This window comes from Candoia aspera, chromosome 2 (genome assembly GCF_035149785.1).
Source record: "Candoia aspera isolate rCanAsp1 chromosome 2, rCanAsp1.hap2, whole genome shotgun sequence".
Taxonomy (NCBI): domain Eukaryota; kingdom Metazoa; phylum Chordata; class Lepidosauria; order Squamata; family Boidae; genus Candoia; species Candoia aspera.
Genome location: NC_086154.1, coordinates 107,563,629 through 107,591,419, shown reverse-complemented (window position 1 = coordinate 107,591,419; position 27,791 = coordinate 107,563,629). Strand labels below are relative to the sequence as shown.

The 27,791-nt window shown below is 41.4% G+C and overlaps 1 protein-coding gene and 1 long non-coding RNA gene across 2 annotated transcripts; both read right to left on the bottom strand.

Annotated features, from left to right (window-relative positions):
* Positions 1 to 308: 308 nt before the first annotated feature.
* ST6GALNAC1 (ST6 N-acetylgalactosaminide alpha-2,6-sialyltransferase 1) lies at positions 309 to 20,691 on the bottom strand. Its single transcript, XM_063293019.1, has 9 exons — positions 20,455 to 20,691; positions 14,659 to 15,463; positions 13,338 to 13,506; positions 9,651 to 9,822; positions 6,432 to 6,570; positions 6,094 to 6,197; positions 4,437 to 4,523; positions 2,220 to 2,319; positions 309 to 603 (listed from the first exon to the last, which is right to left on the bottom strand). The coding sequence occupies exons 1-9, from the start codon at positions 20,565 to 20,567 to the stop codon at positions 433 to 435; spliced, it is 1,860 nt and encodes a 619-aa protein (XP_063149089.1). The 5' UTR covers positions 20,568 to 20,691; the 3' UTR covers positions 309 to 432.
* LOC134492341 (uncharacterized) lies at positions 11,338 to 12,190 on the bottom strand. Its single transcript, XR_010067430.1, has 2 exons — positions 11,760 to 12,190; positions 11,338 to 11,505 (listed from the first exon to the last, which is right to left on the bottom strand). It is a non-coding gene; the product is annotated as an uncharacterized LOC134492341 (long non-coding RNA).
* Positions 20,692 to 27,791: the final 7,100 nt, after the last annotated feature.

The window sequence follows — 27,791 nt, the reverse complement described above, 5'->3', positions numbered from 1 at the left end:
TTTCTGTATCCCTTTGCTCCCATTTAGAGGTTGTCTGGATTGTTACAACACAAGTTTAATAACCCTAATCTCAAGTATCAACAAGCTCTTTTGCCTGAACATTTGGAAAGAAATAGACGGCAGAAATTGCCCGAGATAGTGGACCTCACAGTACTATTCCGCTAATTGTAATCAAATTCTCAGGATTTAATTATTCCTACATTAAATTATGCTCTTAAGTAACAGCATCTTTTTGTATCTTTTTGTCCTGGTTGGATAACAACATTCATGGTGTGGGTATTCTGGAAAAATCTTAAGTGTCACGGAACCACTCAGAAAAAAATTATTAGCATATCTTTGATAATAGAATGTCCAAATAACATCCCTGTTTCCAGAGTTTGTGTGTCATAGCAAAACAACCCACCCTAGCCAGGAGTTCATAGTCTGCTTCTGTCAGGTTCGTTGGTAGAGCTTCATAATGTTTGCATCGTGAAGTTTTTTCCATACCTTCCGTTCCAGACCAAAGTCATGGTTGGCATAAAAGATTAAACGCTTCTTTTCCTTATCATAATAGTGATCTGAATACTTCTGGTAGCCTTCAGTGATGTACCCATATGCACTTACCTGGGAAGGCAAAGAGTTATCATTGGGGAGGGAAATAAATGGGGTTGACCTGGAAAAAGCCAAGTTAGGGACGTGAGAAATATAAACTTAATAAATAAGTGCATGAGCTCATTGGATTCAGCGAGATACAGTATCTTCTTCTTCTTCATCATCTACCAATAGCTCCATGTGAAGCTTGTTTGAAGGCTGGGACAGTGGCCGTTTGCTCTTTACCCGCCTGAAAATATTCCCCAGTGGTAGTGACGAGGGGAGGAAAAAAGGCAGACCTACAATAAATGCTCGGCCTATGGGATTGGAGTGGGAGGCAGATAAAATCCTCCCCAGAGTATTGGCTCCCCAATCTTAAAATCAGCTTTTATAATGCAATGAATACGTTACAAAATTATGGCACACATTATCAGCAGTCTATAGAGCTCTGATTTGAGAAAATGGAGCGATACTTGCCATTTAAAGGCATGTGTAGATGGACGAAGGCACACATATAGGTATGTATGTATGTATGTTACCTAGATAAAACATTCATTTGATTAGCATCCCTCAAACACCCAGAACAGGGAGCTCTGGCCGAAAAGCCAATATTTTAGGGATGGTCTATATGATCTTAGTATCATTAAACCATTAACACGATGAGTTATGTATTCCTATATTTTGTCTGGGAGAGTGAGTAAATGCCTGTGAATCTTAGATCTTATTTGCTTTAAAATTAATTGATCCACACCTTGTCCCTCCTCTGGAGAGCATTACCATGAGCAAAATGAAAACATGCAACTTCAAACCAGCTCTATGCGAAGCAAGTGAGGAGAAACTCTGTGCTTGTACAGCTACCATTCTTCTGCAGCTGAGCATCATGGCTTTGAGGGATGAGGGGGAAGGAGAGCACATCACCTCAGGAAGGGTGCTTAACAGATGATATTTGAAAGGGGACGAGAAGGGGAAGAGAGCAAGATTAATTTAAAGCCCTTTGGAAGAGTGGAAGATAACTTTGCCCCCATACGGGTATGGTGAATTAACTCTGTGGAGATGACCAAGGAATCCAAGAACTCGCAAAGCTGTAGAGGAAGCAGAGGAAAGAAATGAGCCCATTGATCCTTATTTCATTGAAATCTGCTTTCCAGGAAGCCTTTGGGGATGTCAAGACTTTCAGTGTTCCTGCAAATAGATTGTTTTACCCAAATTAACTTCACTAAGATAGAAAAAAGACATGCAGCAGAAAAGGCTTAACCATAAGTTAGGCATTAAAAGCGCATTATGTGGCTGGCATGCAAACTTGGAGTTCATGAAGTAAACCAATGCCGGGATAACTCACTCATGCAGAAAGGCTGTTGAGGTGGTGGCTGTTTTAAGTCAATAAAGGAAGGGTTGAAAGAATATGATTGAAGCAACAACAACACAGAAATGGTCTTGCAGGGGGGCAATGGCTAAAAGCATATGTCCTTGTCCTGAGGCGTTTCTCTAGTGAACTAGAGAAAAAATCCCAAATGCTGAAATAGTAGCAGATCCACTGATTGCTCAACAGGTTTTTTCCCTAAGGGATGGCGCAAGAGAAAAATGCCTCTGTTAATTTTGTGGCTCACAGGATCACCTTTAGATTCTACCTAGCACGTTTGAATACTTACCTGATCACAGAGATGGAGCGCAGTTAGAAGAAGGAAGGCACCTGTTGTAGGTCTGTAAATTCGCCAATAGGGTTTTTGTAGACTTTGGGACTTCAAAAACCTGAGGTGGGTTATAAAGCAGATTTTAAACGGTAGAATTGGAAGATGATGAAAGCTGAGCAGGTCTCTCTTGGAGGTGTTCTCGAAGAATCAGCTGCCGTTCCGCACTCAACAGACAGGTTGAAAGTCACCTAGAAGGTGCTCTTAAAGCTGACTACAGACATATTGTCACAACGAATTGTGCTTGTTTTTAAAGTTGCCTGGTTCAATCTGGTAAAGGGGTCCTTTACTTTTAAGCCTGTGAAGGAGACACACTTTATTTTTTCACAGCCACATCCCAGAGAATTCTTGCTCAATGCCAGCCTGATTACTCAAAGCCCAGGAGTCCCATTCTGAACTGCATCTGGTTGCTGGGGATGGCAAAAGGTCCCAACTTTGGAACATGCCAGCCACAAAAGAGCCATTTCAGATGTTCTGAGGGCTTTGAGCGTGAAATAAAACTCACACTATTTTGTTCCAAGCATGAAAGAAAATTCGGTAATTTCAAGAGGCCTAGTTTTGAGGGTTCTGACTTCCAAACACTGAGGTAGAACTGCTGTTTTGTGGCTTCTTCCTTCAAAGTTTCAGACTGACTAGTTCAGAAGCTAGGACTGGTCATGTTCCTGCTACTGTTGCCTGAGACTGGATGGAGCAATGTGGGGGTGGAACATCAAGAGGAAAAAGACAGGTCGATACATGGCAAAAGAAGGTGGTTGCTCAGAGCTGCCTGCCTGGCTGCCTGCCTTCCAGGTTAGTGCTGTTAGTTGGTTTTTAAGGAACTTTGTTCTTGGGAAGCTGGAGTTCAGGTGGGTAAATCGATGGATCCTATGAGCACTGAGCCTTTTTTCCCCCCAGGGCAACTATGCAAAGGGGAGATGCCCTAGTTTGGGTCATTCCACCAAGAGTTATTACTGAACTTCTGCTGAGGTTTAAGTACAAAGATCAGCAATACAGGATTGGGGTGTTGAACTTTATCTCTGTGTGTGTACCCTGTGCACACCCTCATTTCTGATCATAACATTACAGTACTATTCATTCAGTTAGGAAGCATCATCAACCTGCTGGTTCTCCCCAGAGTGGAAGCAAAATCATCAGAAAGCAATAGTGTTGCTTTTGTTAGGTTTGCACCTGGCAGGTAGGCTGCAAAAATAAAATAAAAATCTGTGCCATCTGGAACTTGGCTAAGGAAATGTAAACAAAAACAAAAACATTTTAAGACAGCTAGTTAATCACCAAAGAGTGATTAATTAATTGAAAGGAATGTTAAAAAGTTTACTTGCTTTCTTTGTCCTGTAAAGTGTTGGCTAAAGAAACTGAAAAGACCATTATCTGTTCTTTCTGTTAGATTGGGGGGTGGGGGAAGCTGCTGATAACAGATGTTAATCTAAATATAATTTTCAGATGGTAAAAGTACTATTTACAAGAGATGATGTTTTTAAAACCACACGTTTGGCCAAAATTTCTTCAATTTGAGTATTGTGGCAATCTCTGTTGCACCTGCCCTATGGAGCAACCTCCCCCCACCCCTCCCCCAATTTGGTTGCCGCCATCCCTGCCATCCTTTCAGACGGCCTTGAGGATGTACTGCGCGGTAGTTCTTCCCCTAGGCCCTGGACCAGGAAGTTAGATGAGCCTGTTGTGCAATCTGAACTACGTATCCGGTTCCTGGTATAGTGTGTTTCACTTTATTATATCTTATATTTTTATCATTTCCCTTGTCCTGGATGTTTTTAACTCTTGTTAGCCACCTTCTTAGAGTCATTTAGCAAGTAGGTGGCCATATAAATAGTGTAAATTAAATAAATCAATGAATTGCCACGAGCCGTGTTTTTATAGTCCTAGAAAGAAAGTTAAGGAAGCTGCAGCTGGCCCCAAGTTATCATTGTTTCCTATAGCCAGAACACTAAACATTTCAGTTTTGTTTTGACCAAACATTGAACACTCAGCCCGTTTCATGTTTCATTCCAATAGAACACAGCCAGCTCAGAACAATTTTGATGGAATCTTTTGTGTGGAGCCACTTTGTTCCAAGTTCAAAACAAAACATTGTTTGGTGCATCTATCCATACTGCCAACACTGCTTGTTTGAAATCTTGAAAGTGTTCCTGATGTTTGAAGTTCACTTCACATATGTCTTACCTGTTTTTTGTGTATCTGAGAAAGTCTGGATGAATCACAAAATATTGATCCAAGCTGAAATTGTCAAATTTGTCCCGGGGCCTTCGTCTAGGAAAATAAATATATCTTCAGGCAAAGTATGTGCAGTTCAAATCAAAACTGGTTTGGCCAGCTTTTCTATAAGTTTTATCTTTTCACACTCTGTATCTAATGAGGGTCCAAAGTGTGTGCATACTCTTGCATACTTAGGTGAAAGTCACAATGGAGTAGAGTAATAGCTATCATTAAAAGGAGAGGTGAGGTGAGAAAGCAATAGTGGATCAACAGAGAGTCTTCTTTGAAGAGAAACTAAGGTTGCAAAAATTTTAAGGAATGTGATTGTTTAAAAAGGGGGCAGAGGCATATGGCAAATGTGATAGAATACACATGTCAGGATATATATACTTAATGGCAGCATTAGGATGATGATACCTTGATGCACATTTGGCTTCCCTGTGGTTTGCTTAGGACTCTACTGAGCCCAACTGTGGGTTTATCCACACAGCCTTCATTACACAGCTCTGAGATGGCTCACCTATCCTTTGTGGAGGACCTTTCCTCACATCAGTGCTTCCTGCATGTTGCCAGCCCATTCCTGGGGCAGGCTGAGACCAGATCAAGGAAAGTGATATTTTTCATCAGAAAATGGAATAAAATCACCTGTGTGAACATTCTGTGTTCCTGGAAGAAGTTGGCAACCTGCAGGGCTCCAAATGATAGGACCATGCTCTACCATCTGGCCACAGGATTCTGTGCCTCCTTTGGTTGCCAGAGAGGACAAAACTTTGTCAAAACTTTCTCTTTTTTCAGCTTAGGGAATATTGACATTGTGGAAAACCTTCCTTGAGGTCAGGCTTTCTGTTGCTGTAGCACCTTCCACTGTTTGTGAAATGGGCAATGATACAGAAACTCAGTCCACATACGGTACTTCACCCACCCCTCTCCTCTTGTGTTTGCTGTTTGGAATTATTAAAACGTTACCGTGATGGTAGTCCCATTAACACTTAACAGAACTGAGCGGGACAGAAAATTGTAGGCAAAGAAACTGGGCCATTCAACAAAATAAAAATGAACAATTGGATAGGAGGAGGGATCCCAGGCTTGTATCTTCCTTTACGCTGCAAGTATTCACTTCCAGGCATTTCACAACATGAGCCTTTAACAAGAGATGGGGGAGGGCCACTGCAATTGTGCAGGTCACCAATTTCAGAATGCACCTAAAGCCGCTGGTCGCAGTGCCATGTAAGGGCAGGGGTACTAGAGGACAGGAAATGGGATAGTGGTTTTCAAAACAACACACTTTACTTCCGTTGTAAGAACAGGAGAAAGCACATCACAACAAGGCTGTAGGGATAAGTCCTATGGAAGTCAATAGAAGTTGTGATACTCACATTCTTTTTTTATCTCTTTGCTATTTATTTTCATTAACAGAAAGGTGATGGGCCACCAAATATTCTTGGGGATAGAACTTACAAAATTAGTGGACATATGCCACCATTACACACTTGCATCCCAACACCTGAGGCAAGTATGCAAGTCACAGCTTTTGCATGATGATCTTGTCACTGCATGCCTTGTCATTTGCCCCCCTTGCGTCCCATTGTGGGTGCCCTTGTCCAGAAAGCACAGCACTACTCACCCGTAATAGTCCAAAAATCCCTTCCTGACATTCTTGTTCAGAAGAAGAGCTTTCAGCCATTCATAATCTCTTCCCCCTTCCAGGAAGTGAAGATACTTGATCTCCTAGGAAACATGCCACAGATACACAGGGAGGAGGCACAGCAGATGGAATGCCACAGCATAAAGATAGGGCTGGGCATTCTCTGCTGGTCAGCCTCCAAGTTCTTGAGTGGAAGAGGGAGAAATCAGATTTGGGTTGTGAAACTTGGAGGAAGGTTTAAAGTTTTCTAATCTAAGTAGCCCTCACAACTACTGTTCCCACTAGGAAGAGGAGAAATATGAGGATATCTGCCTTACTTTTCCTGCAGGGATCTTCTTGAATCCACGATTTCCCAGAACCGTAACTGAAGCCACTAAGGAGTAAGCTGTGAATCCATAGAAGGAAGTTCTTGTTCCCACATCTTTCTCATAACCCTTGATCACGGCTCCGCTCACTCTGGTCAAAGAGACCATATAAAATTACAAAGTTAGCCAAATGGAGCTCCCTGACTGGATTCATCAAACACTGTTGGAGAGGGTGACTTGACTCAGGTTTTGACATCACCAAGTTTTTAGAGGAAAGACATTCTAAAAGGCGTCTAGGATATTTCTATTTTCTGTAAGCCAGATCATTTAAATCCCTTTCAGAATCACTGTCTTCCTATAGATGTAGAGGTCTAAATTACAATGGACATTGGGTGGAATACTTCAGATATATATGCATAATTTGCAAGATTCTGGGGAACATAAGTAAATTAGCGGCATCCTAATTTTTGAAAACCAGAATTCCAAATTGGTTCTGAAGGAGAAAAAATGTTGTTCTATCATTTTAGGAAAGATTAAGAGTCAGCATCCAGAACATGCAATTCTCTGGCAGATTCCAGGGGAATATTAAGATATGTACATTCCACACACACACACCCATCAGTTGATAGTGGAGGTTGCTCTCATAATTCCAGCTGGACTTAGGGAATGTCTTAGCTTTAAGCTTTCAGTCAGAGCACTCCTGTGGGCTTCTTTGCTCCTCCGACCACTGGCAACAGTTTCTTCCTGCTATGTAATTTCCCCAGTGCTGAGTCCTGTCTTCCAACATAGTCAGCCTGTGGTGCCTCCAGCTAGCCAATGGGACAACACAAAAAAGCAGCTAGACAGCTGGTTTTTGATGTGAAGAAGAAAAAAGCAAAGCCAGCCAGTCACTGTGGAGAAGTTGCCTGGGAAGATGGGGAAGGAGGCAAGATGCCACAGCATCTTAGGATGCAGGAGGAAATCATAGGGGCCAGGAAGCAGAAGGAGGTGAGAGTTCCCACCAATTGGAATCCATCTGCCTTGCTACTCTAGAGGAAAAGCCGCAAAACTGCCTTTATGGTGTTTCCTCTGGAGGAGGAACGGAGCAGATAATTAATCAGCTTATCTTCCCAGGGCCAAGTGTGTAGGTATGAAAGAAACCTCAGCCTGTCAAATATGACAATCACAGTAATAATCACTATGTTTACAAGAAAGCCTTAAGAAAATTTATTATTAGCAGTATTATATTAGTACTGACAGAGTAGAACAAAAGCTGGCCACTTCTGGCTCCAGTTTGGGTAAACCTAAGGAATCATCTGAACATCCTGCTTGCCATGGCATGAAGAGATCCCACTGTTTGTGGAGGATGTGAACACACAATATTGTCCTCTCTCTACTCTGCCCCACTGCAAAGGCAGCCCTTGCCTGTCTCTTCTTCAACTGCTTCAAGGTTGTATTTTTCAGCTTCTTCCAGCAGTAGCTGTGCAACTGGACTGTCAGACTGAGCATCAGATTTAGGAGCAGGGCCTATTGGCCACCTGAAGCTACTGCAGACACAGACCTTTCTGTAGCCCTTGGCCACTGATTTTCAGCTCCATTTGCTTAGTGGCACTGGGGGAGGCACAGCTTTCCCACTGTGCCAAAAAGCCCTCTCTCCCACTTCTCTTAGTAAAAAGCCATCTCTCCCACCTTTTTTAGTAATCGATAGGTGGTAGGAAAAACAGGGAGGAGGAGGGGATATATTTGGTGCCAGTTCTCAAAGACTTACTTTCCCCCATGGAGTGGCAGCTAGCTGAAGAGCCATTTTCCAGCTTCTGTTCCTCCAAGTGGGTGGAAAAAAAGTGGGGTGGAAGTAGCCAGCACCTGCCCACTTTGCTGTGTTGAAATGCCACCTCTCCTGGCTTCAGTGCTGTAGCACAGAATCCAAAGAGGGCCAATACAGCTGTCTCCCCCCACTACACTTTGGTGTAGCAGTGAGGGCTGCTTTTTATACCTGAGTCCAGCAGTCTTCTGGAACATCACTGGGCACCTGTATAAAGAGGCCCTGCTGCAGCTTAGTGTAGGTGATGCAACAGCTAAGCTGTGGGGGCGGGGGCAGGTAGCTGTACTGCAGGGATGCCAGCAGAAGAGCTGTGACCCTGCAGCTGGCAACCTAATAGGTAAAGTTGCATACAACTTCATCATGGTGGTCTGAGCATCGCCTCACGGTGAAGCCACACGGAGCTTTACCACAGGATTATCGGTGCAGAGATGCTGCACCCCACTTCCCATTTCCTATGGGAAGGAAAAGGGGGGGAAAACCACTTTGCTACTGTGGCTTTTAAATAATTATTTTCATTTAGAATTTATTATACTTATGGCCTTTCTGTGAAGAGCTCAAGTTATATTTGATTCTTCATCTGTCTCCACTGCCATTTAATCATCATATCAAGCCTGTGAGGTACATTAGGCTGGGAGACAGTGACTGGGCCAAGATCATCCAGTTTGCATGACACACTAAGCTAAATAATAATAATAATAGTAATAATAATAGTAATAGTAATAATATTAAACTTGTATGCCATCTGACTCTCAATGACTCTGGGCAGCTATTATGATCCATCATTGCTTTGTAGTGAGGTTAGGAATCATTAACCATCATTGGTAACCTTGGTTTGTTCTTGCATAAGCAGTGCTGGCCAAGGCTTAGTGTAGGACTGTGCGACTTTTGTTGGCCTGAGATCCATGGTCAGCTTCATGTGGCATCTGAGGGCTGTCTTCCCAAGGCAATGGAACCAGGATGTCATGTTCACTGTTTCAATGTGCACCGTACATCGTAATGTTTCACGTGCCATGGTGCTGATGCGCGTTTCTGTTGGGAGGGAGCTGCTGTGAAACCTTGTGCCAAGCTCTGTATCTATGTTCATTTCAATGGAATGTGTTTGGGTTACGTGCTCTGCTCAAGGCCTTTTCCCGCAGACCATCAGAGGCTGTTAGGAGCACCTGGGATTGTGAGCCTGGGAGGATTCTATGGGGGGAGGGATCTCGTTTGTACCGAGGGTTTTTTAGTTTGCATTTGGCGCGCTTTTTCCGTTCTCAGCTTTCTTTGTGATCCTGCACACTATTCTTTAATAAATCAGATATCTTTATGATCCTGTTCATGAGTCTGATGGTGTTTTAGGACAGGCAATCCTTACGCAGGATTTGTTTTGGGGGAGAAGTTGTGAGCTTTGAGGAGTGAAAGGCTAGTGTAAAAAAAACATTTCCTCTTACCGGAACACGTAATCGTGAGAGTCAATTTCCTCGCCCATTCTGGAATTATTCAATATCCCTCCGTTTCCTACTACTGCACAACTGATACACCTGGAGGTCTGACTGCTGTTGCGTGCGAAGAGAACGTGGTGGTAGGGTTTAGGAGGAAGCATGTTTATAACTTCTTTTACCACTGGAACGAAATGAGACATCATTACTCATTGGAAGAGGTTAGCAGGTAACATGAAACAAGACAGCTCCAAACTGGGGAGGACATAGCAGACAAGTCAAGCATATCAGAAAAACTGAATTAGAATATATTACGTTGACTGTCTTGTCTTGGATTTGGGCATTGAAAGTTTAGTCATCTTTGGAGCTTGTAAGCTTCTCCAATGTGGATTGAATCTGGCATTCAGCCACACTAGATGGGCCAGACCAAGAACTCAAAGGCTAAAATGTCTTCCCTAAATCACTGGAGTATAGGAAGGAGGAAGAGGTACAGCACCATCAGTTATGAATGATTCTATTATTATACAGGTAGTCCTCAGTTAATGACCACTCGTTCAGTGACCGTTTGAAGTTACGACAGCGCTGAATGAGTGGTACTTATGACCAGTCCTTGACATTCCAGCCATCCCAACACCCCCACAGTCATGGGATCGTGATCTGGATGCTTGGCAGTCGGCTTGCACTTAAAACAGTTGCAGTGTCCCGCAGTCACATGATTGCCATTTGCTACCTTCCCTGCCAGCTTCCCACAAGCAAAGTCAATGGAGAAGCTGGGAGTGAAGTGGCTCCTGTAAGCCACTCCCACTACGTCTTCTCTTGAGAAGCCTGGCTATGGAATACGAGATCCTGGAGATCTCATACTCCCTAGCACGCATCCGCCTATAGCAGCCCCCCCCCCCCGCCTGCATCCTGTAGTGCTCGCCCACTCAACTGCATCACCTGTGCACCCTCCTACAGCTGGCAGCAGCCACACCCAGCAGCAGGCATCCCCAGCCCAGCCACACTTGCATAGCATCACAACAGCCACCTGCACTCCCTCCTGCACCCAGCAGCAGTTGCCTGCAGCCTGCAGCCTGGCCATACTCACACCGTGCCACAGCAGCCACTCACCCACCTGCTGGTCTGCTTGCAAGCTGCTACTTCCTGCCAGCTTCCCCATTGACTTTACTTGTTGGAAGCCGGCAGAAAGTCATGAGGAGATCCTCGCTTAACAACCCGCAATCCTCACTTAATGACATCAACGGGAACTGCTGGGATTGCCATTGCTAAGCCATGCGGTCACATGACATTGCCATTTACAACCTCATTGCTTAGTGGCGGAAATTCCAGTCCCAATTACTGTAGTTAAGTGAGGACTACCTGTAGCCAAGCTTAATAAAAGTAGTTTTAGCCTTCCTGTGAAATTGATTTCCTGGTCTGGTACATCTAATGGGGCTGACACATGGCAGTGAGATATAGGACTATTAAACCATCAACACTTACTAGAGTCTGTGAGTTTCTGGGTTGGAGGCAGGGAGCAGGAAGGTGAGGAATGTATTCCTAAAGTTTATTTTCTTACCAGGAAAATGCAAGGAAGAGGGCTTAACTTTCTTGAGGTTTGGGGAAGTTTTGTGGATGGGGGTAGTGGAGGTGGCTGTCTCTTCTGTTCTTTCCAGCTTATGATGCAGGTTTGAGGAAAAAGTATTTATTATGTTACTGATTTTATGCCCTACCTTTCTCTTTATTCCACTGCTCAAAGTGGCTTACAACAATAAAATCATACAAAACATAAAATACAATAAAATTGATGCAGTTAAAATCAAAACCAACATCGAAACCAATCATCAATATAATTGGTAATTAAAAGCTTGGCAAAAGAGATTGAAACCTCAAATCAAATCAAATTGTCAGGGTTTTTACTTTTATTTTTACTTTTATTTTATAATTCTTAACATTCTAGGCTCACCCCACTAAGGTAACAAATGTATTAATATAGTAATAGCAGAGTGAACGCTATATTATTATGTGATATCTCTTATTAGTTTGTAGTATATTATCGTATTTCTTTGTTTTACTTTGCTTTTCTCCTTCAAATTTTGCTGGTCATTGACCGAATAAATATGATTTGATTTGATTTGATACCTCATTTTTACAGAATAATTGAGGAAGGGGGTGTCCATTATCCCCAAAGTCTGGTAAATTGAAAAGTATCACGGCGTTGCAAATGACACAAATTTCCTCCTGAATGACATCATTATGGGAATGCCATAAACCAATGCAAATAGCAAAAACTGAATCATTTGCCTAATATTATCATTTGCATAATTACATCACTACATTTCAGTGGAACTTGGTCCATTGCATGCCAAGTCCATGCACTGAGGTTTCACTCTACTCTGTGAATGAAAGCTGAACACACCTTCCTTAACACACTTCCTATGGAGCATGTTCCACAGCCTGGTAGTCATATAGGAGACATCTTTTTCCAGTAGATAACTGGTAGCCAGTGCAGATCTTTCAGCAGAATTTTATTTATGGCCATCTATCTCAACATATGGCTCTGGGCAGCTAGCAACAATAATGAAAATATATAAAATAATGGTACAGGTAATATCCATCAATACAGCACAACAGCATTGGGGCCTAACTCAAAACTTGACTCAACACTGGAATCATATGAACTGGGTTCACTTAATATCCTAGCTCAAGGCTTGGGGAAACAGCCAGGTCTTTAAGACCTTATGGAAGACCGACAGGGTCTCCAGGGTGGAGGGTGAGTATTTCTATATGGTAGATGCCGTGACAGAGAAGGCACATTTTTGGGTCTCATTAAATTACTCTGTTTTATAGAAGAGATCCACAGCATGCCTACTGTGTCAGATCTGGTGGAACAGACAGAAATAATTGGAGATAAGTGGTCCCACAGACAACTTGGTCCTGTGCCATGATCATATGAACCCATACCTTGGACTGGGCATCAGAGGAGAGACTGCTGTTTACTCTCATTGTCTTTCCTCACCAGCAGACTATTTTTCTTTCAAAACAAAAGTGACTGTGTTAAGTATCCTTTTCCAGGCATGTCTTTAATGGCATTGCATTTAGCCCTGAGGATCAGTAATATTGCACCCAGGTTCTGAAGTGGAACACCAGAATTCTTTGGGAGATGATAAGGCAATTTAAGCCATAGAAAAAGGGTCTAGTAGTTAAGATGCTGGGCTAGAAACCAGGAGTCTGAGAGTTCTAGTCCCACCTTAGGCATGAAAGTGGCTGGGTGACCTTGGGCCAGTCCCTCTCTCTTAGCCCAACTCACCTTACAGGGTTGTTGTTATGGGGAAAATAGGAGGAGGAAGGAGTGTTAGGTATGTTCACCACCTTGAGTTATTTATAAAAATAATAAGGGCAGGATAAAAATTAAATAAATAAATATTGGTTGGTATCATCCTCTACTGCATAGTAAAACCAACCCTATTACTGCCAATAAATTTTGTAGTAGATGCTAATGCAATCACATGGAAATAACCTAGGGGCTTTTGTTTCTCCTTATCTTAGGATCCCACCAAGAACATGGCCTTTTCCTTTATCACAAGTTGGGGAAACAAGGAACAAGTTTTGGGTGGATGGATTGATAACCAGGTCAGTATATGAGTACTAATTCCTTCTACCAGAAGAAGTATCCTTGCTTTTGACCCATACTGTGCACCCCTTAATAGAGCTGCTCACATGAGAAATTTAGCTCCATGAAGCCAAACGGTGGAGCAAAATGGTCCATACGCTTCCATTCACTGTCACTGAAGTGACTCTTGTCCATGAAGACTGTGATGTTGCGTAGGAAAACATCCTGTAGCCAATCAGACTTGGCAGCCTTGTTCCTCAGAGAATCTAGGCAGGTCTAAGAAGTGAAGAAAGAAGGGAAGAGAAGTTAAGAGACAACTGTTTGAAAAACCAGAATTGTCCAATCACAGCAGCTCTCCATCCTTTGTGACTTCTTACAGAGTCCTGATAATAATTGATGTGATTGCAATCTCAAAGTGAATATGACCTGCAGTGTCAGATATTCTAATAATTACAATAACCTCAGGGTTGTGATTTATTTTAAGAATAAATTTTCTTCTGATTTTTTTCCCCTGTGGAATGTTTTTCTTTTTCTTTTTTCATGTTAGCTGTAGGATACTTCGTACACTTCCATATACTGCAATTCATTCAAATAATTTTATGTGGGATCAAGATACTGTTCTCCAGTTGTAATCCTCCAATGTTGTTAATATTTTCCTACTCTTCTCTTTCCAAAAAAGTATTTGTTAAGGGAAACATTAAAAATTAGCAAAATTCCTTGAGACTAGTAACGCCAGAAACCATCTGTCTGGAAACACTCTTGGTTAGGTACCAACAAAAGTCACTGAAATGTCTGAGAAAAATTAATAGTCTAAATCCTAAAACATGTGCAAGGAATCCTAATGTGGATGCTAGATTAGAAGAGCACTCAATATTCATTTCTGTATATGGAAAATCCATTAAATTTCTACTTCTTTCTGACATGGTACAGCACAGTCTCAACAAGGACTCGACTTCAGATTCATTTTCTGTCAAGATGGTTAGCAACTATCTTTAAGAAATATTATTGCTCTTTCTCCTTCCATAAGATCCTACGTAATCCATTTGGTTTATGTACTTGGAGAGTTTAATTCCAAACCTGTCCGAAACCTGGGACATGTGGCAGGTGAGCATGACATCTACCCTCACTGAGATCTGTTAGAAGTGAAGTTAACCATGCTGTACTTTGGCAATAGGGTATGTTTTCATTTGATAGCTCTTATCTCAAGCCAAAGCAGATGTTGCAGCCTAGGATAGACCTTCATAACATATACTGTAGTTGCCAAGAAAAAATAAAAATAAGGGAAGAGGACAGGAAGCATCATGCATCATAATAAAATCTACCCTTTGTTTGATTATATCACAGAATATCATTAGTAATATATGTGTGTTGTAGTAAGTACAAGTGTTTTTAGGAAATTTATGGCAGAATCATGCTATAGTTACTTACTGATGGTGGTGTTGAATTATCCAAGAGATAAACGTCATCAAACTCCCAGCGGGGCTCAGATTTAAAGTCAGATGCTTTTAACCTTTTAGGGGATGTTGCTAAAGGAAGCGGTTGTGTGACTTGTTTAACATCAGATACCGATGCCTTGGCAGAGTGTTCTTTAATAAGATTTGTTTTGTTGGATTGTTCTCTCAGTTGAGTTTGCTTTGCTCTAGAGGGCAGTGTGACATTTTCAACATGAAACTGTTGTTGACTGGCTACTTTTATGGCATCCCTTCCCACAGCCTGCTTTCTTGGGGATGCTGGTGTCACATATTTAGCCCTTGCTCTCTCCTTTTCTTCAAGCCCTGGTACCACATCTTGGTTTGTTTTTTCCTTTTTGTTGGTTGCTGGTTTAATACTCTTCCCATCTTTATTGGAGGATTGTGTTGCAACCAAAGTCTCGGCATGGCTTTGACTTGCTGCAAGTATCTCATTACCGTCTTTGGCTTGAATTTTGTTTAATGAAGGGCTTTCTTTCTTCTCAGCTGATTTCTGAGCAGCTTCCACTATGACAAGTTTACTCCTGGTTTGCTTTTGAAGTGATGTTGAGGTATCTTGGAACTCAGCCAGCCTCTCATGGGCATACCGTTCATTGTAAGTTGCCAGTCTCTGCACAGCATCTTTCTCCAGTGGAGAACTGCTTGGTCCCGCTACTGTATCTGGAAGCTCTAATAACTTTGGGTTGGTAGCTACAACTTCTAGAATATTGTCTTGGATGTCAGACCGTGGCACTTTGTTGGCATATTGAAAACTAAATAAGTGTCTGTAATGCAATTAAAAAGATAGTTACATCCAAAATGTATTTACTTAAGGTAGTCCATGTGTAAGACATTTAGAGAGCAGAGGTTTACGTTTGACAAAATAAAAAATCTAAGTAGATCTCTTGAACCCACCTGGATTGCAGAGTTCCTATTCAGTTTAAACTTCAGAAATATTTTGGGACTGAAATGTTTGCCTTTTAAATCACTTCCTTTTATCTTCTTAAATGCTATACCTGATTATAAATTGCTGCTGGTATATTTTTTAGTATAGTTAATTCAAGATAATTCAATTTTAAGAAAAATACTGGTGAGTGGTATATAACATATAAAGCAAACTATCTTGCCTGAGAAGTTTTACACTTTCCTCTCAGATCACTTGGAAGCACCTGGATAGCCCCTTCAGATGCAGAATATCTTGGCATTTATTTATTAAATATTTATTGTTCTCCCCATCTTTTGTTCTGACTTCACCTACTTCTTTCAGGGCCATGCTCATATTTTGAGTATTGTATAGACCTCAACATGTTGCATAAGACTAAACATGGCCTCATAGTAAGTAAATAAATATCTAGCTGTCAGCCCTTTGAGGTAGTCCAGGCAAGAAGCACCAACCATGAGTACTAACATTACCTTTATTGTAAGGTTACAGTAGCAGAATCTTGCAAGTCTGAAAGTATCTCTCCCCTCCCTTACTTTTATTCTCCTGAAAACTAAGGAGAGTACCTTTTGAGATGTTTTCTGCACCCCCACCCCTCCTTCAGACTCAGATTTCATTTATCAGACGTTGTCTAGGCTGTGGCTTTCCCTTCTGTCTCCCAGGTCTTTCCCACATACCATTACACCAGCCTTGGTACATAGCAACACTATTAGTAATGGCCACAAATAGTGCTTTTGCACTTTAAACCAATTATATTTTGATTGGATTGCATTTGCAATTTGTTACATGTTAGATTTAGTTTTATTATGGACATAAGAAATAACTAGGTTTGGGAGCATCCCTATTATAGTAGTTAGGAACAAAGGAAATATAGCACATAGTGGAGGAGAGATAGGAAGAGGGGTACCTAAGCTTTTCTTCATTCTTATTCTGACCCTTTCTTCAGTTAACAGAATTTGGGTTGCCCTGTTAACCTTGCCCTCTAGACTTGATGGATGAGTTGGATGGAATGGATCTGACCTAGCTTTGTGTGTCTCAAGATATAACGCAGTACTAATTTAAGCTGGAGCGTATCAGGGAGGACAGCCATTATGTGTGAATCCACCACATTGAGATTATATCCCACAACTGCTGCTGGACATGTTCCCACTGCTCACACCACAGCAAAATGAACTAGGGCCAGTACATTGCTAGCAGCCAAAACTCCAGGTATGGAGCAGACCAATTCACACTTAATCAGAAGTAGTAATTTCCTGAAAGCATTTACAAACCAGATTGGTAAGGATAAAGAGGGAGAAAAGTGGGCTAAGTTTTCTGTTAATTGGAAATGCTTTACAATTTCAAACTGTATAAGATTCCTTCCTTTCCATAAGGTTCTTTCTTGAAGAGGCCACACCTGTAAAGGAACTGAGAACTCACTTTGGGGAGGTGAATAAGCAGTTAAGGGAGAACTTTCAAAACAGATTACACAGTGTTAAGAATGAGGGAAGTATGAGAAAAAAACTCAAAATAATGCCACCTTGATTTTGTTTAGTATATGATGGGGAGAAAGCAATTTGGGCAGGCTTTCAAGATGCTCTTATTCTACTATCCTACAACAAATAGCAATTATTCTACTTAGGACACATTATGCAAAGACCTAGCTCTCTGGAGAAGACTCTAATGCTGGGAAAGATAGAAGGAAAGAGAAGAAGAGGACAACAAGCAGGAAGGTGGATGGATTCAGTTACAGTGGTGGTGAATGTACCATTGGAAGCCCTGAAAGACCAGGTTAGGAAAAGACCGTCATGGAAAAAGTCTATGTGGTCATGAAGTTGGCAACAACTTGATGGCACATAATCAATCAAAAAACCAACAATGAACATTCCTGGAATCCCTGCCTTGCCTGTTTCTTGACCTGGCCTATCTCAAAGGGCTAATAAGACTCAGTACTGGATTTTTGTACTTGGCATTAGGCTGCAAAGGTAGGGAGTGTACCAACAGATGTGATAATGATAACTACCTTTGTGGGGTTTATCCACCATATTTATAGATTGAATTTTTGTTTCATTTTATCAATGGAAAAGTTAAACAAAACTTCTACTTCTTTACAGTGATTATAAATTCAATTTGCTACATCAGTATCTCTGCTGGTAAGAAAGCAAAATCAGTCCATCGCCCCAGATATGTTTGTATAAATATATTTAGATATTATGCAGTAAATAAAGAAAAGGCAAAAATAATTCCCAGTGTATAAATACTGCCTAGTGGATGTTTGTAAGTGATCTATAAGAGCAGTTTTCCCTTCTTTTATAATTATCTAGGGTTGCCATTGCAGCTCCATAAATTACATTTGAAAAGATTTATAGGGTAGGCAAAGGGACAGAACTGGATCTTGATGGAAAATAGTCTACAATGACTGAAATACTGATAGAAAGTAAAAGAAAATCCAATCTACGACAAATAGTGTGTTTATGCATCAACTGCCATGGTTTTGAAAAACAGGGTACATGATGTATCCATTTATCATGCACAGAAGTATAATGGAAACACACTGCAGGTGTTTAATAGGCTAAGATGCTGGCCTCTTGGAAAATTATTTCCCTGAGAATTGTTGGCTTCCCTCTGAATCACAATCCTGGACATGTCTATCATGAATATTCATCTCCATTGCTTTCCTGCAGGATGATTCAAAAATCTAATGCTACAGGACAGAAAAATCCATTCATGACAGTTTTAGGTTTCACTTGGCAGAAGAGTAGTGAATTAACAAACAGGTTTATGGAACCCAAAATATGCAAAATGGGAATTTTTCATGTCACATTTTCCTCCTATATCTTCAAGAAAAGGATGGGGGTGACTGCTGGGACCACAGCTTCAGTCGTATTTTTCTTGGCAATTTGCTTCTGAGCTCAAAACTTCTACCCTAATTTTCCTAAAAGAAGAATATTCTAAAAGCAACATCATTGCTTTCCTTTATTTTCAGTCGTTCTTGGACATGGTAGTTCCAACCCCAAGATTAATACTAGAAAGAGTGCTATTTTCATGATAAAATAGTAATGGTGATAATACTACTCTGATTCAAGAGCATTTCCTGTTTTGTGGCAAGCTCTCTTAATGGAGGCTATACTCTAAAGTATAATCAAGTTGTGGACACAATACACTGTTCATTTATATAGAAGCATTACTTCTTCCCCCTCTAGAGATTATTCTATCCTTCTGGAGCCTTTAGCACACATGTTCAGATCACATATAATTTCTTTCTAAATGAACAGAGAGACTTAGATACTAGGCAGATGCCAAGTTTCACCTTTTAAAACAGAATACAGGATACAGATGTAAATGCTTTTCATAAAATTGCATACAATTGCATAGGTGTACCTTCTGTCACGGAAACTGTTTGGAATACTTAGTAAATACTGAAGCATCAAATAACAAAGGTCAATTCAAGGAAGATTAAATTGACTTTGTGCCAGTCAGGAGAATGAACAAATATTGTAGTCAAACTCTGCACTGAGATAATAGGCAGGAATAAAACTTCTTCCTCCTGTGAAGGCTAAGAAATTGGCTGTTGCCTCCTCACAATAATGGAAGAGGAGCATTCCACTAAAAAGAGGAGGAGGGAGGTTGTCTGCACACGATTGCTCCCAGCTTGTCCTAATGGGCACATTAAAAGACTTCCCTGCGTTCTATCTAACAACAGAAACCCAGCTCATTACTTATAACACATGCTCATTAAGCACATGCTCATTACTAGTTTCTGACTGAAAACTGTGACACCTGAAAGTGTTATATTGTGGTTAGGAAACTGAATCTTCCTTTTGTTTTGTGACCTAATACCATTGGATATATATATCTTTTTAATATTGAGATATAACAAGAGACCACTACTGATAGTTTGAGAAAATTAAATGATCATCTTTCACTTCATAGCTACTGAACATATTTTTGGGCAATTATACTTGTTGCACCCTACTATTCTATTATTCTTTTGAAACAAAACTTACACCAGTCATTTATCTCAGCAGACTGGTAGTTCATTTTTCCCTTATGCTCAGCTCCACATAAATTCTACCCTGTCACTATTGTTTAAGGAATATGTTCATTATAAGTAGGTGAAAGCTTCTCAGTTAAACAAACGCACAAACACCCAAGATTGACATGTTTCTAGACCTAATCATTCACAAACAAATTGGTTTGTGTGTGTATACATGCACTCACACACACACTTTTAATAAATGTTTAGATTTCTGTTTTATCTAGAATCATATTCACTGTCTTTATTACTGCCCCAGTCAAAGAGACTTCGAGCAGGACATAGAAGAGCAAATCAATAACTGAATCTTTCAAAACCCCCTTAAAAATGGCCATAGTAATATTAATGATTGGAAGATGCCCACACTCAGCCTATGGGCCAAGCAACATGGTTTTCAGGGATTTTCTGAAAGAGAGAAGGGTGGGGGTGAAGCATACGTTTGAGGGCAGCATATTTTTTCATTGATGTTTCATCTATAATCATGTACAAATTGGGGAAAGGATTGCAAAAGTTGGTTTTTAAGTTTGGGAGCAAAGTTACTCACATTGTTGGGACCCATCCTGGTAATATGATAGTCCCATCTTGCAATTAAAACTGGCCCCAGCCCACAGCTATGGGTGAATTAATGATGGAAAACATTTTATAACATCAGATGTCACAAGTACTTGCCTGGAGAACATATTGCCATGTGCACGAAAGAGAAGATACAGATGGTAAGGACAACATATAGTGCATCTCAGTACCTAATCAAAGACCAGCTGATCATGTTAGAGCAAGCAGTATATAATTTTCATCTGAGAAGGATATGAATTTCTTCTTACCTGTGTGCATATTTTTCAGTAAAGCCAAGGTAAGCAGCAAAAGACAGGAGGAGGAACAAAAAGCCTAGGAGAAAGAACTGGGATGACCTAGGAAACTTCCTGCCTGATCTCATGGCTTTATGCTGAACATTCAGATATCTCCACCTTTCCTGGCCGCAGATACACTGCAGACTGGCTAAACCCACAGTGGTATTCCTCTGATATCACCTGGCTAGGGAGGGCAGGGTACAGTCTCAATTCAGTATCTCTGAACTTCATTCCTCTGCCAGAAAGACAGAGAAGGCTACTTCCTCATATAAGGATTACTGTTCTTGGAGGCAGACTGCCCAAGAAGAAAGACACCCGCAAGTTTGGCCTGGTGGTTAAGGCAATGGGCTAGAAACCAGGAGCCTGTGAGTTCTAGTCCCCCCTTAGGCATGAAAGCCGGCTGGGTGACCATGGGCCAGTCATTCTGTCTCAGCCCAACTCACCTCACAGGGTTGTTGTTGTGGGGAAAATAGGAGGAAGGAGTATTACTGTAGGTATGTTCACCGCCTTCAGTTATTTATAAAAATAATAAAGGTGGAATAGAAAATAAGTAAGTGCAAATATTATCTGAGCTCACAAATGTATTTAAGATGAGTGAGTTGTGAAAGGAACAGGGCTCCTTTTCAAAGCTGCAGAAGGTGCAACTTTTTTCAAACCTGCATAAATAAGGTGCACCTGCCCAAAACACAGTGGTTATAAGCAATGACTCCATCTTGATTGTTAGATAAAATATGGGAAATTTGGTTAATGAGCTCAGGAGGGCAACTGCTACAAGCCTGGAAGCAATTGAAATCCTCAATGATGCCAGAAACTGCAAAACTTGAGAGTGCAGACAACCTCCTGCCTCTTCTTGATGGCGTGTTCCCCCTTCCATTGAGTACAACGCTGATGGGGCAACAGACAATTTCTTAGCCATCACAGGAGAAAGAAGAGCAATTTTTGCCTGTTGCTTCCTGCAGTTTGGATGCAATACTTGGCCATTCAACTGATTTGCCCCAAGTACTGACTCCAAGTGAGTATGTGGAAGAGAAAGAGGAGAAAGAAGGGTACAACTTAACATTTCAGCAAACATGCATTGGAATTAATTGTACAAGCTATAATGCGGTGTACATTTCCTTGGGAGTAGGACCCACCCAACTCTTTACTCTTTCAAAGTAAACACGAACAGATAAGGACTAGGAACATTAGTTTATGGCACGCTGATTTATGGAAGTGACTTTCCTCAAAAGGGTTTCTTTTTTTAAAAAAGTGCAATATTTACATTTGTTGAAGTGCCATTTTAATTAACAAAGCACATCTAGTTTTAGATCTTTTCCTGGATTCACACAGTACGCTGTCAAATAAATGCATATATGGGCTGGGTTCATATAAAGTATGACTGGAGAGTTCAGTGTGTCCATCCAGACCCTTTTTGTGCTAAAGGGGGTAGTTTTGAAGCTAGATCTCATCATGCAGAAGTGGAAAAAAGCATCATTGTAAAAAATCTCTTCTATCCTTTGCTAAAGAAATATTTCATATTTATTAATGCACAATAGGAAAAATAACATACACAGCAGTGATAAAGAACCGGTTTCTTAAAAGAAGACCATTCTCTAGTCTCATCTATAAAGTGTTACAGTGATGGAATAAAACAATTACATTTTTCAAAACCAGAGATAAGTTATAATGCAGACCTCAAGATGAGAAAAGCCAGTGCAGCTGAGAAAACTGAAAAGTATAGTGATGAGGCAAAGCCAAGTCCCTGGCCATCTGCACAAATCTATACTTTCTCCAATCCTAACCATATTCAGTCCTAATTCAGTAGGACATAGTATGTGTGAGTTTGTACTGCATATCTTCTAAGGTCTAAATGAATCTATTGTTTTTCCCCCTTTAATGGTGCAGAGAGCAGATAGGATTGTGGGGCAAGCAAAATAAATCCATGACTTCTGGGGAAAAAATACAAATATTAAGGGGAAAAGGTTAGCCACATAAAAGTCCCCAAAGGTGTCGATATCTACGTTAGATGGTGGTCACGGTTCTGATATTTATCACAGACCTATACAAAATGGTATTGAAGGAGGCTGTATGAAAAATGTAAGAGATTGTGTCAGCCGTACCAGGTAGACCAGACAGGAAACATGACCAGATGAGCTAATTCTACTTTACTGTAAGGCTAAATTAACAGAATCTTACAAGTCTGAAAGTACAATTCTCCCCATTTCCTTTATACCCTGAGAAATTAGGGAGGGTCCTTTCTGGGCCTCTTGCCCGGCCACTATCCAGCTGCAGGCTATGCCCTCTCTTATCTGACCATTCCCTAGGCAGCATCTCTAGGCCCAGCCTCCCAAGGTCATTCCCACATACCATTACAGATTGTATGCTTTTATATTAATTGTTAAGCCATGTTATACATGTTAATGTAATTAAAGGGATTTGGCCGTATCAGATTATTAATATACTCTGGCAGCCCAGAATAGCTGGTTTAAATGAGGTACAATTTTTTCCCCCATACAACAGTTTGCTCAAGCCACAAGAGTTGCTGGGGATGCTTTCCTCAATTTTTCTTGGATATGAAAGTTGTGCTTGCCTGACATGGTTACCCAAAGCCAATGTACCGGTTAAGGTGTTGGACTAGGAGCAAGGAGACCCAGATTCTACTTCATCTTCAGCCACAGAAGCTCCCTGGGTGACTTTGGTCCAGGCTCTCTCTCTCAGCCCAACTGGCCTCACAGAGTTGTTGATCTGAGGGAAAAATTGAGGAGGGTGTCCTAAGTAAGCCACCTTAAGCTCCTGGAAAAAAGGTGGGCTATATATCTAAGAAAGATGTAAATAGTTAACCACATTTTCTGGATTTTCACACCACACTGAACCATGTATTAACCATATGGGCTGGGGTTGTACAACTTAAGCCATAATATGGCTGACTAGTTTAGTATTTGGTGTGCCATTCCGATACAACTATTATGAATTAACCTTGGAGGGAGCCTTTTGTAAGGAGGAAATCCCTCTCTGCTGAAGGGCAATTGGGCTAATTTCATACTGTTTTCCACCCCAGATTAAAAATTCTTTATTTGGCTGATCATAGTTGAGTTGCTCTTTTCAGTTTTACTTCTTCCTAAACTGCATGCAGTAACTGCTTTGTTTCCTGTTAGTGTATTTCAGAATCATATGATCACAATGAGGTGCCATTTGCCACATCACCATAGAGTTTTTGGATTAAAGGCAATTGAATAATCTAGTAAGAATAGCACATGAGCAGGGAGCTGGTTAAAAATGGGGTCATTTCTGTTTTAGTTGGCTTTTTGCAGGGAGTACATTCAGCTCCTTTCAAAATTACATTTTTTGCAGCTTATTTTCTTTCAGTTTGGACAATAGATATTTTAAAGTGTATTAACATGATGCATACATGCAAATGTTTATGGGGGAGCAGAGAAGTGCCAATGTTATTGTCAAGTCATTTTCTCCTAACTGCCTTAAGTGAAGATACTATAGTCTTCCTAATAGGAAATTGTTTTCCCTGGGGCAATTGGTTCTCAACAAAGTTGCTCTCTGTTTGCATAACTGGCTCCATTCCTAAAATTCTTTCACCCTTCAGAAGTATTTCTTTTTATGAACCTGAAGAATAGATTATGTCTCTGGCAAAAGCAGCTGAGCAGTATTCTGATGTGGGGAGATGTTCTCACTAGGTGAAGCCCTTGGACTGTGTTTGTCTTGCTGAGAAATGCTCATGCTGACTGCTGTGGGCAAGAAACAGCCTTCTATAAGCTTGACTATAAGTAGTCAGCACATGACAACACAGGCTTCACAGGTTTCAGAGAGATTGTACACCTGGGCTATTCATCCAGAAGGGTGCAGTGATACTTGCAAGCAATGTGGCTTGGTCTTCCATGTGGCAGCATCTCCTAGGCCTTTATTCAGAGCTTTACCTTCAGGCTAAGAGTGAGAACCTTCTTGTTCTTCCCGAACATAAGTGAGATGCCAAAAGGAAGTTGGCTTTTCATCAGATTTAAAAGGATGCAGGAAAAAACGAAACAGGTGTTCATGTCTGTGGATGTTTCGGAAAGAACATTTTATCAATTGTTTTTATGCACATCTTTGTATTACATTTCACAATAATCTAAAGAGCAACATGGAATTACATATTTGTGTATGTTTTGAAATGCTTTAGTACTCTCTTGGCCACACATTGATTTATCTGGAAAATTGATACCCAACATTTTAAAGGCCAAACCCAGAGTCCATGCTCTACATGTCATGGATGTCATGTACATGGAGTTTAATATTGACTCCACTCCCAGCGTCAGTTCTGGAAATCAGTTCAGGGCACACAGCCATTTGTGCCAACAATTGCCTTGTTATAATGTTTCATTACAGCTCCCTGAGGCTTATAAGCAAGGATGCCAAGCAATTGCAATCACAATTATAATCCAAACTCTATTCCAAGGCATGTATTATAGCTAATTGAGCTGCCCATTTGTCTCCAGCTTTCCTTGTTTGCTTGCCAGTTTGCTAGCACATTGAACCAAAATAACCTAGCAAAGCAACCTTGACCCAAGAGAGAAAAAGGAGGGCGAGTGCTGGTGGAAGCTTAGGAAAAGCAGGTTTAAACGGAGATGAGCACCGCCCCCTAGAGTCGGACACGACTGGACTTTACGTCAAGGGAAACCTTTACCTTTACCTTTCATTGCTAAACTCCTATAGATAGCAAGCTAATCCAGTAGCTCATAGACTATCTGATAAATTGCATGCTAGAACAGGAGCATAACACTTTGGGGAAGGGGCTGAGGAGTTGCATTCCCAAGAGTGGGTGAGGCCCCAGCAAAAAAAAAGGGGTGGCAAAGACAAAAACTATACCTGTTTTAATTTAAATTTCAGCCTAATTAACATCAAATTGATCAAGTACTGTTAATACATGGATGCCCCACTTGCTTCAAACTCAAACTCAAATTCTTTATTACAGGTTAGTGATTCAGACTAATTAAAATTTACTAAATAAAACCTACAAAATAGAACATACAAATAAAGCATATGAGATAAAATCTTTACAATCATGTTTGAACTTTTTGGCTAACAGCAATACACAAGTTTTGCAAGCTGCAAGAACAAACTTTGCAATGACAAGAGTTATCTTTGGATCCTTACCAGCTGGTAAACACTGAATGTAAAATTCTTCAGTCCATCCCAGAGATGGAGTTAGGGGAGCTTAGGATTTCTTTGCATATATCCTCATAAAGATTACACTGTAACAGAATATGAGTCTGTGTTTCAATATTACTATCTTTACAAGGGCTGAGTCTTTCAGCATAGAATTTTACAGAAGTTTCCCTCCAGCTCTGCTGATGGTATAATATTGAACCGTAATAATGTAAATGCTCGCCAAAATTTATTGTTTGTAAGCTGATCTAGGTACAATGCTGCTTTGAAGTGTGCATTGAGGTGGTCCAATTGTGCCTGAGGTGTAAGTTTACCATATTCTGACTGTAATTCTATATCAAGGAACCTTTGCCTAAGCACTGCCATTGCCTGACCTTGTCCCATGGGCATGAGTATCTCCTCTGAAAAACCGTGTGTAAGGATTGCCTACCCTAATAGACTCAGACTCACAAGCAGGAACTTAATGATATCTGATTTATTAAAGAATAGTATGCAAATACAGAGAAAGCTGAGAATGAGCAAAAGCGCGCCAAATACAAACTAAAAACCCTCGCCTCAAACGTAATCCCTCCCCTCGCCCAGCCGTTGCAAACTCCCCCCCCCCCCCCAGGTGCTGGTAACCGTTTCTGCTGATGTCCTGGGAAAGGAACCTTGAACACACGAGATAACCCAAACACATTCCAATGCAGCTACTAACACATAACAATCCCACAAGATGGAATCCTCCTCCCCTCCCAGATGAAACACGCATCAGCCAAATGACATGCAAAACGTTACGATGTACTGGCAACATTGGAACGGTGAACATGACATACCGCCCCCCCAAAACATTAAGGAGCAGGCTTGTGAGGATAAGCTAGATGAAAGCGTCTGTCTAAAACAGGAGAGTGAACATCACGAGCAGACACCCACTCAGGGTGGGGAAAGTGTTTCCACCGAATGAGGTACTGCAGGGTGCCACGTAGTCTGCGAGAATCAAGGACCTCCTTCACCTCAAAATGTTGCTGTCCGTCAATTATGATCGGAGCAGGAGGTGGGGGTTGCGGATGCCAATGATCGGAGTGGTTGACAGGCTTGAGCAAACTGCAATGAAAAACAGGATGTAAACGTTTCAGATTGTGTGGCAAATCCAGTTTAAACGTGACAGGGTTCACAACTCCCACAATGGGAAAAGGACCAACAAACTTAGGAGCCAACTTCTTTGAGGGCTGAGGGGACTTAATGAACTTAGTGGAAAGGTAGACCTTATCACCAACTTTAAAAGCAGGTTGAAGGGCTCGTCGCTTATCGGCGTGCAGTTTATAGGCAGATTGGGCATCAGCCAACGCCTGTTGCATTACTGGCCACGAATCAGCCAGGTGAGCAGCCCAATCAGAAGCGGAGGAGGGCTGGGTGGAGGGCTAAGGCAAGTCAGGAATGGGAACAAAGTCCCAGCCAAACACAGTACGGAAAGGGGTGTGCCCCATGCTCTGATGGACGGCGTTGTTATAAGCCACCTCAGCAAAAGGCAGCAGATCAACCCAATTGTCCTGCTGATAGATGACAAATGCCCTCAAAAATTGCTCCAGGGTCGAATTAAGAGCCTCCGTAGATCCGTCAGTCTCCGGATGCAACGCAGTGGACACCTGCTTGGTGCCCACCAGCTTCAAAAATGCCTTCCAAAATTGGGAAGTAAACTGTGTTCCACAGTCCGTGATCAAGCGGGAGGGGCTCCCGTGAATCCAGTAGATGTGGACTAGAAAAAGGCGGGCCAATTGCTGTGCAGACGGAATGGAAGCACATGGAATGAAATGGGCTTGCTTAGAAAAGTAGTCCTTCACCATCCAAATCACAGTCTTTCTCTGACTAGGAGGCAAATCCAAAATGAAGTCCATAGAAACCTCCTCCCAAGGACGGGAGGGGCTGGTCACCGGCTGCAGTAGCCCTTGCGGTTTACCCCCCTTCCGTTTTGACATGGCACAGACAGGACAAGAAGCAACATAACTTTTTACATCACGTCTTAATGTGGGCCACCAAAATTGGCGGCGTACCAGATGCAACGTTTTGGCAAACCCAAAATGACCAGCCACTTTATCATCATGAAATCTAATCAAAATTTCCCTTCGCAAACTGTCAGGGACATAGAGGCGGTTTTGCTTCCAAGCTAAGCCTCTGTCAAATGTAACATTGTCTCT

Excerpts from the sequence above, each read along its gene's own strand:
- ST6GALNAC1 (XM_063293019.1), bottom strand. The coding sequence starts at position 20,567 with ATGAGATCAGGCAGGAAGTTTCCTAGGTCATCCCAGTTCTTTCTCCTA. Across the intron at positions 13,507-14,658 it reads ATAATTCAACACCACCATCA|ACCTGCCTAGATTCTCTGAG; the intron begins GTAAGTAACTAT and ends TTCACTTCTTAG. Across the intron at positions 2,320-4,436 it reads CTCAGATACACAAAAAACAG|GTTTTTGAAGTCCCAAAGTC; the intron begins GTAAGACATATG and ends AACCCACCTCAG.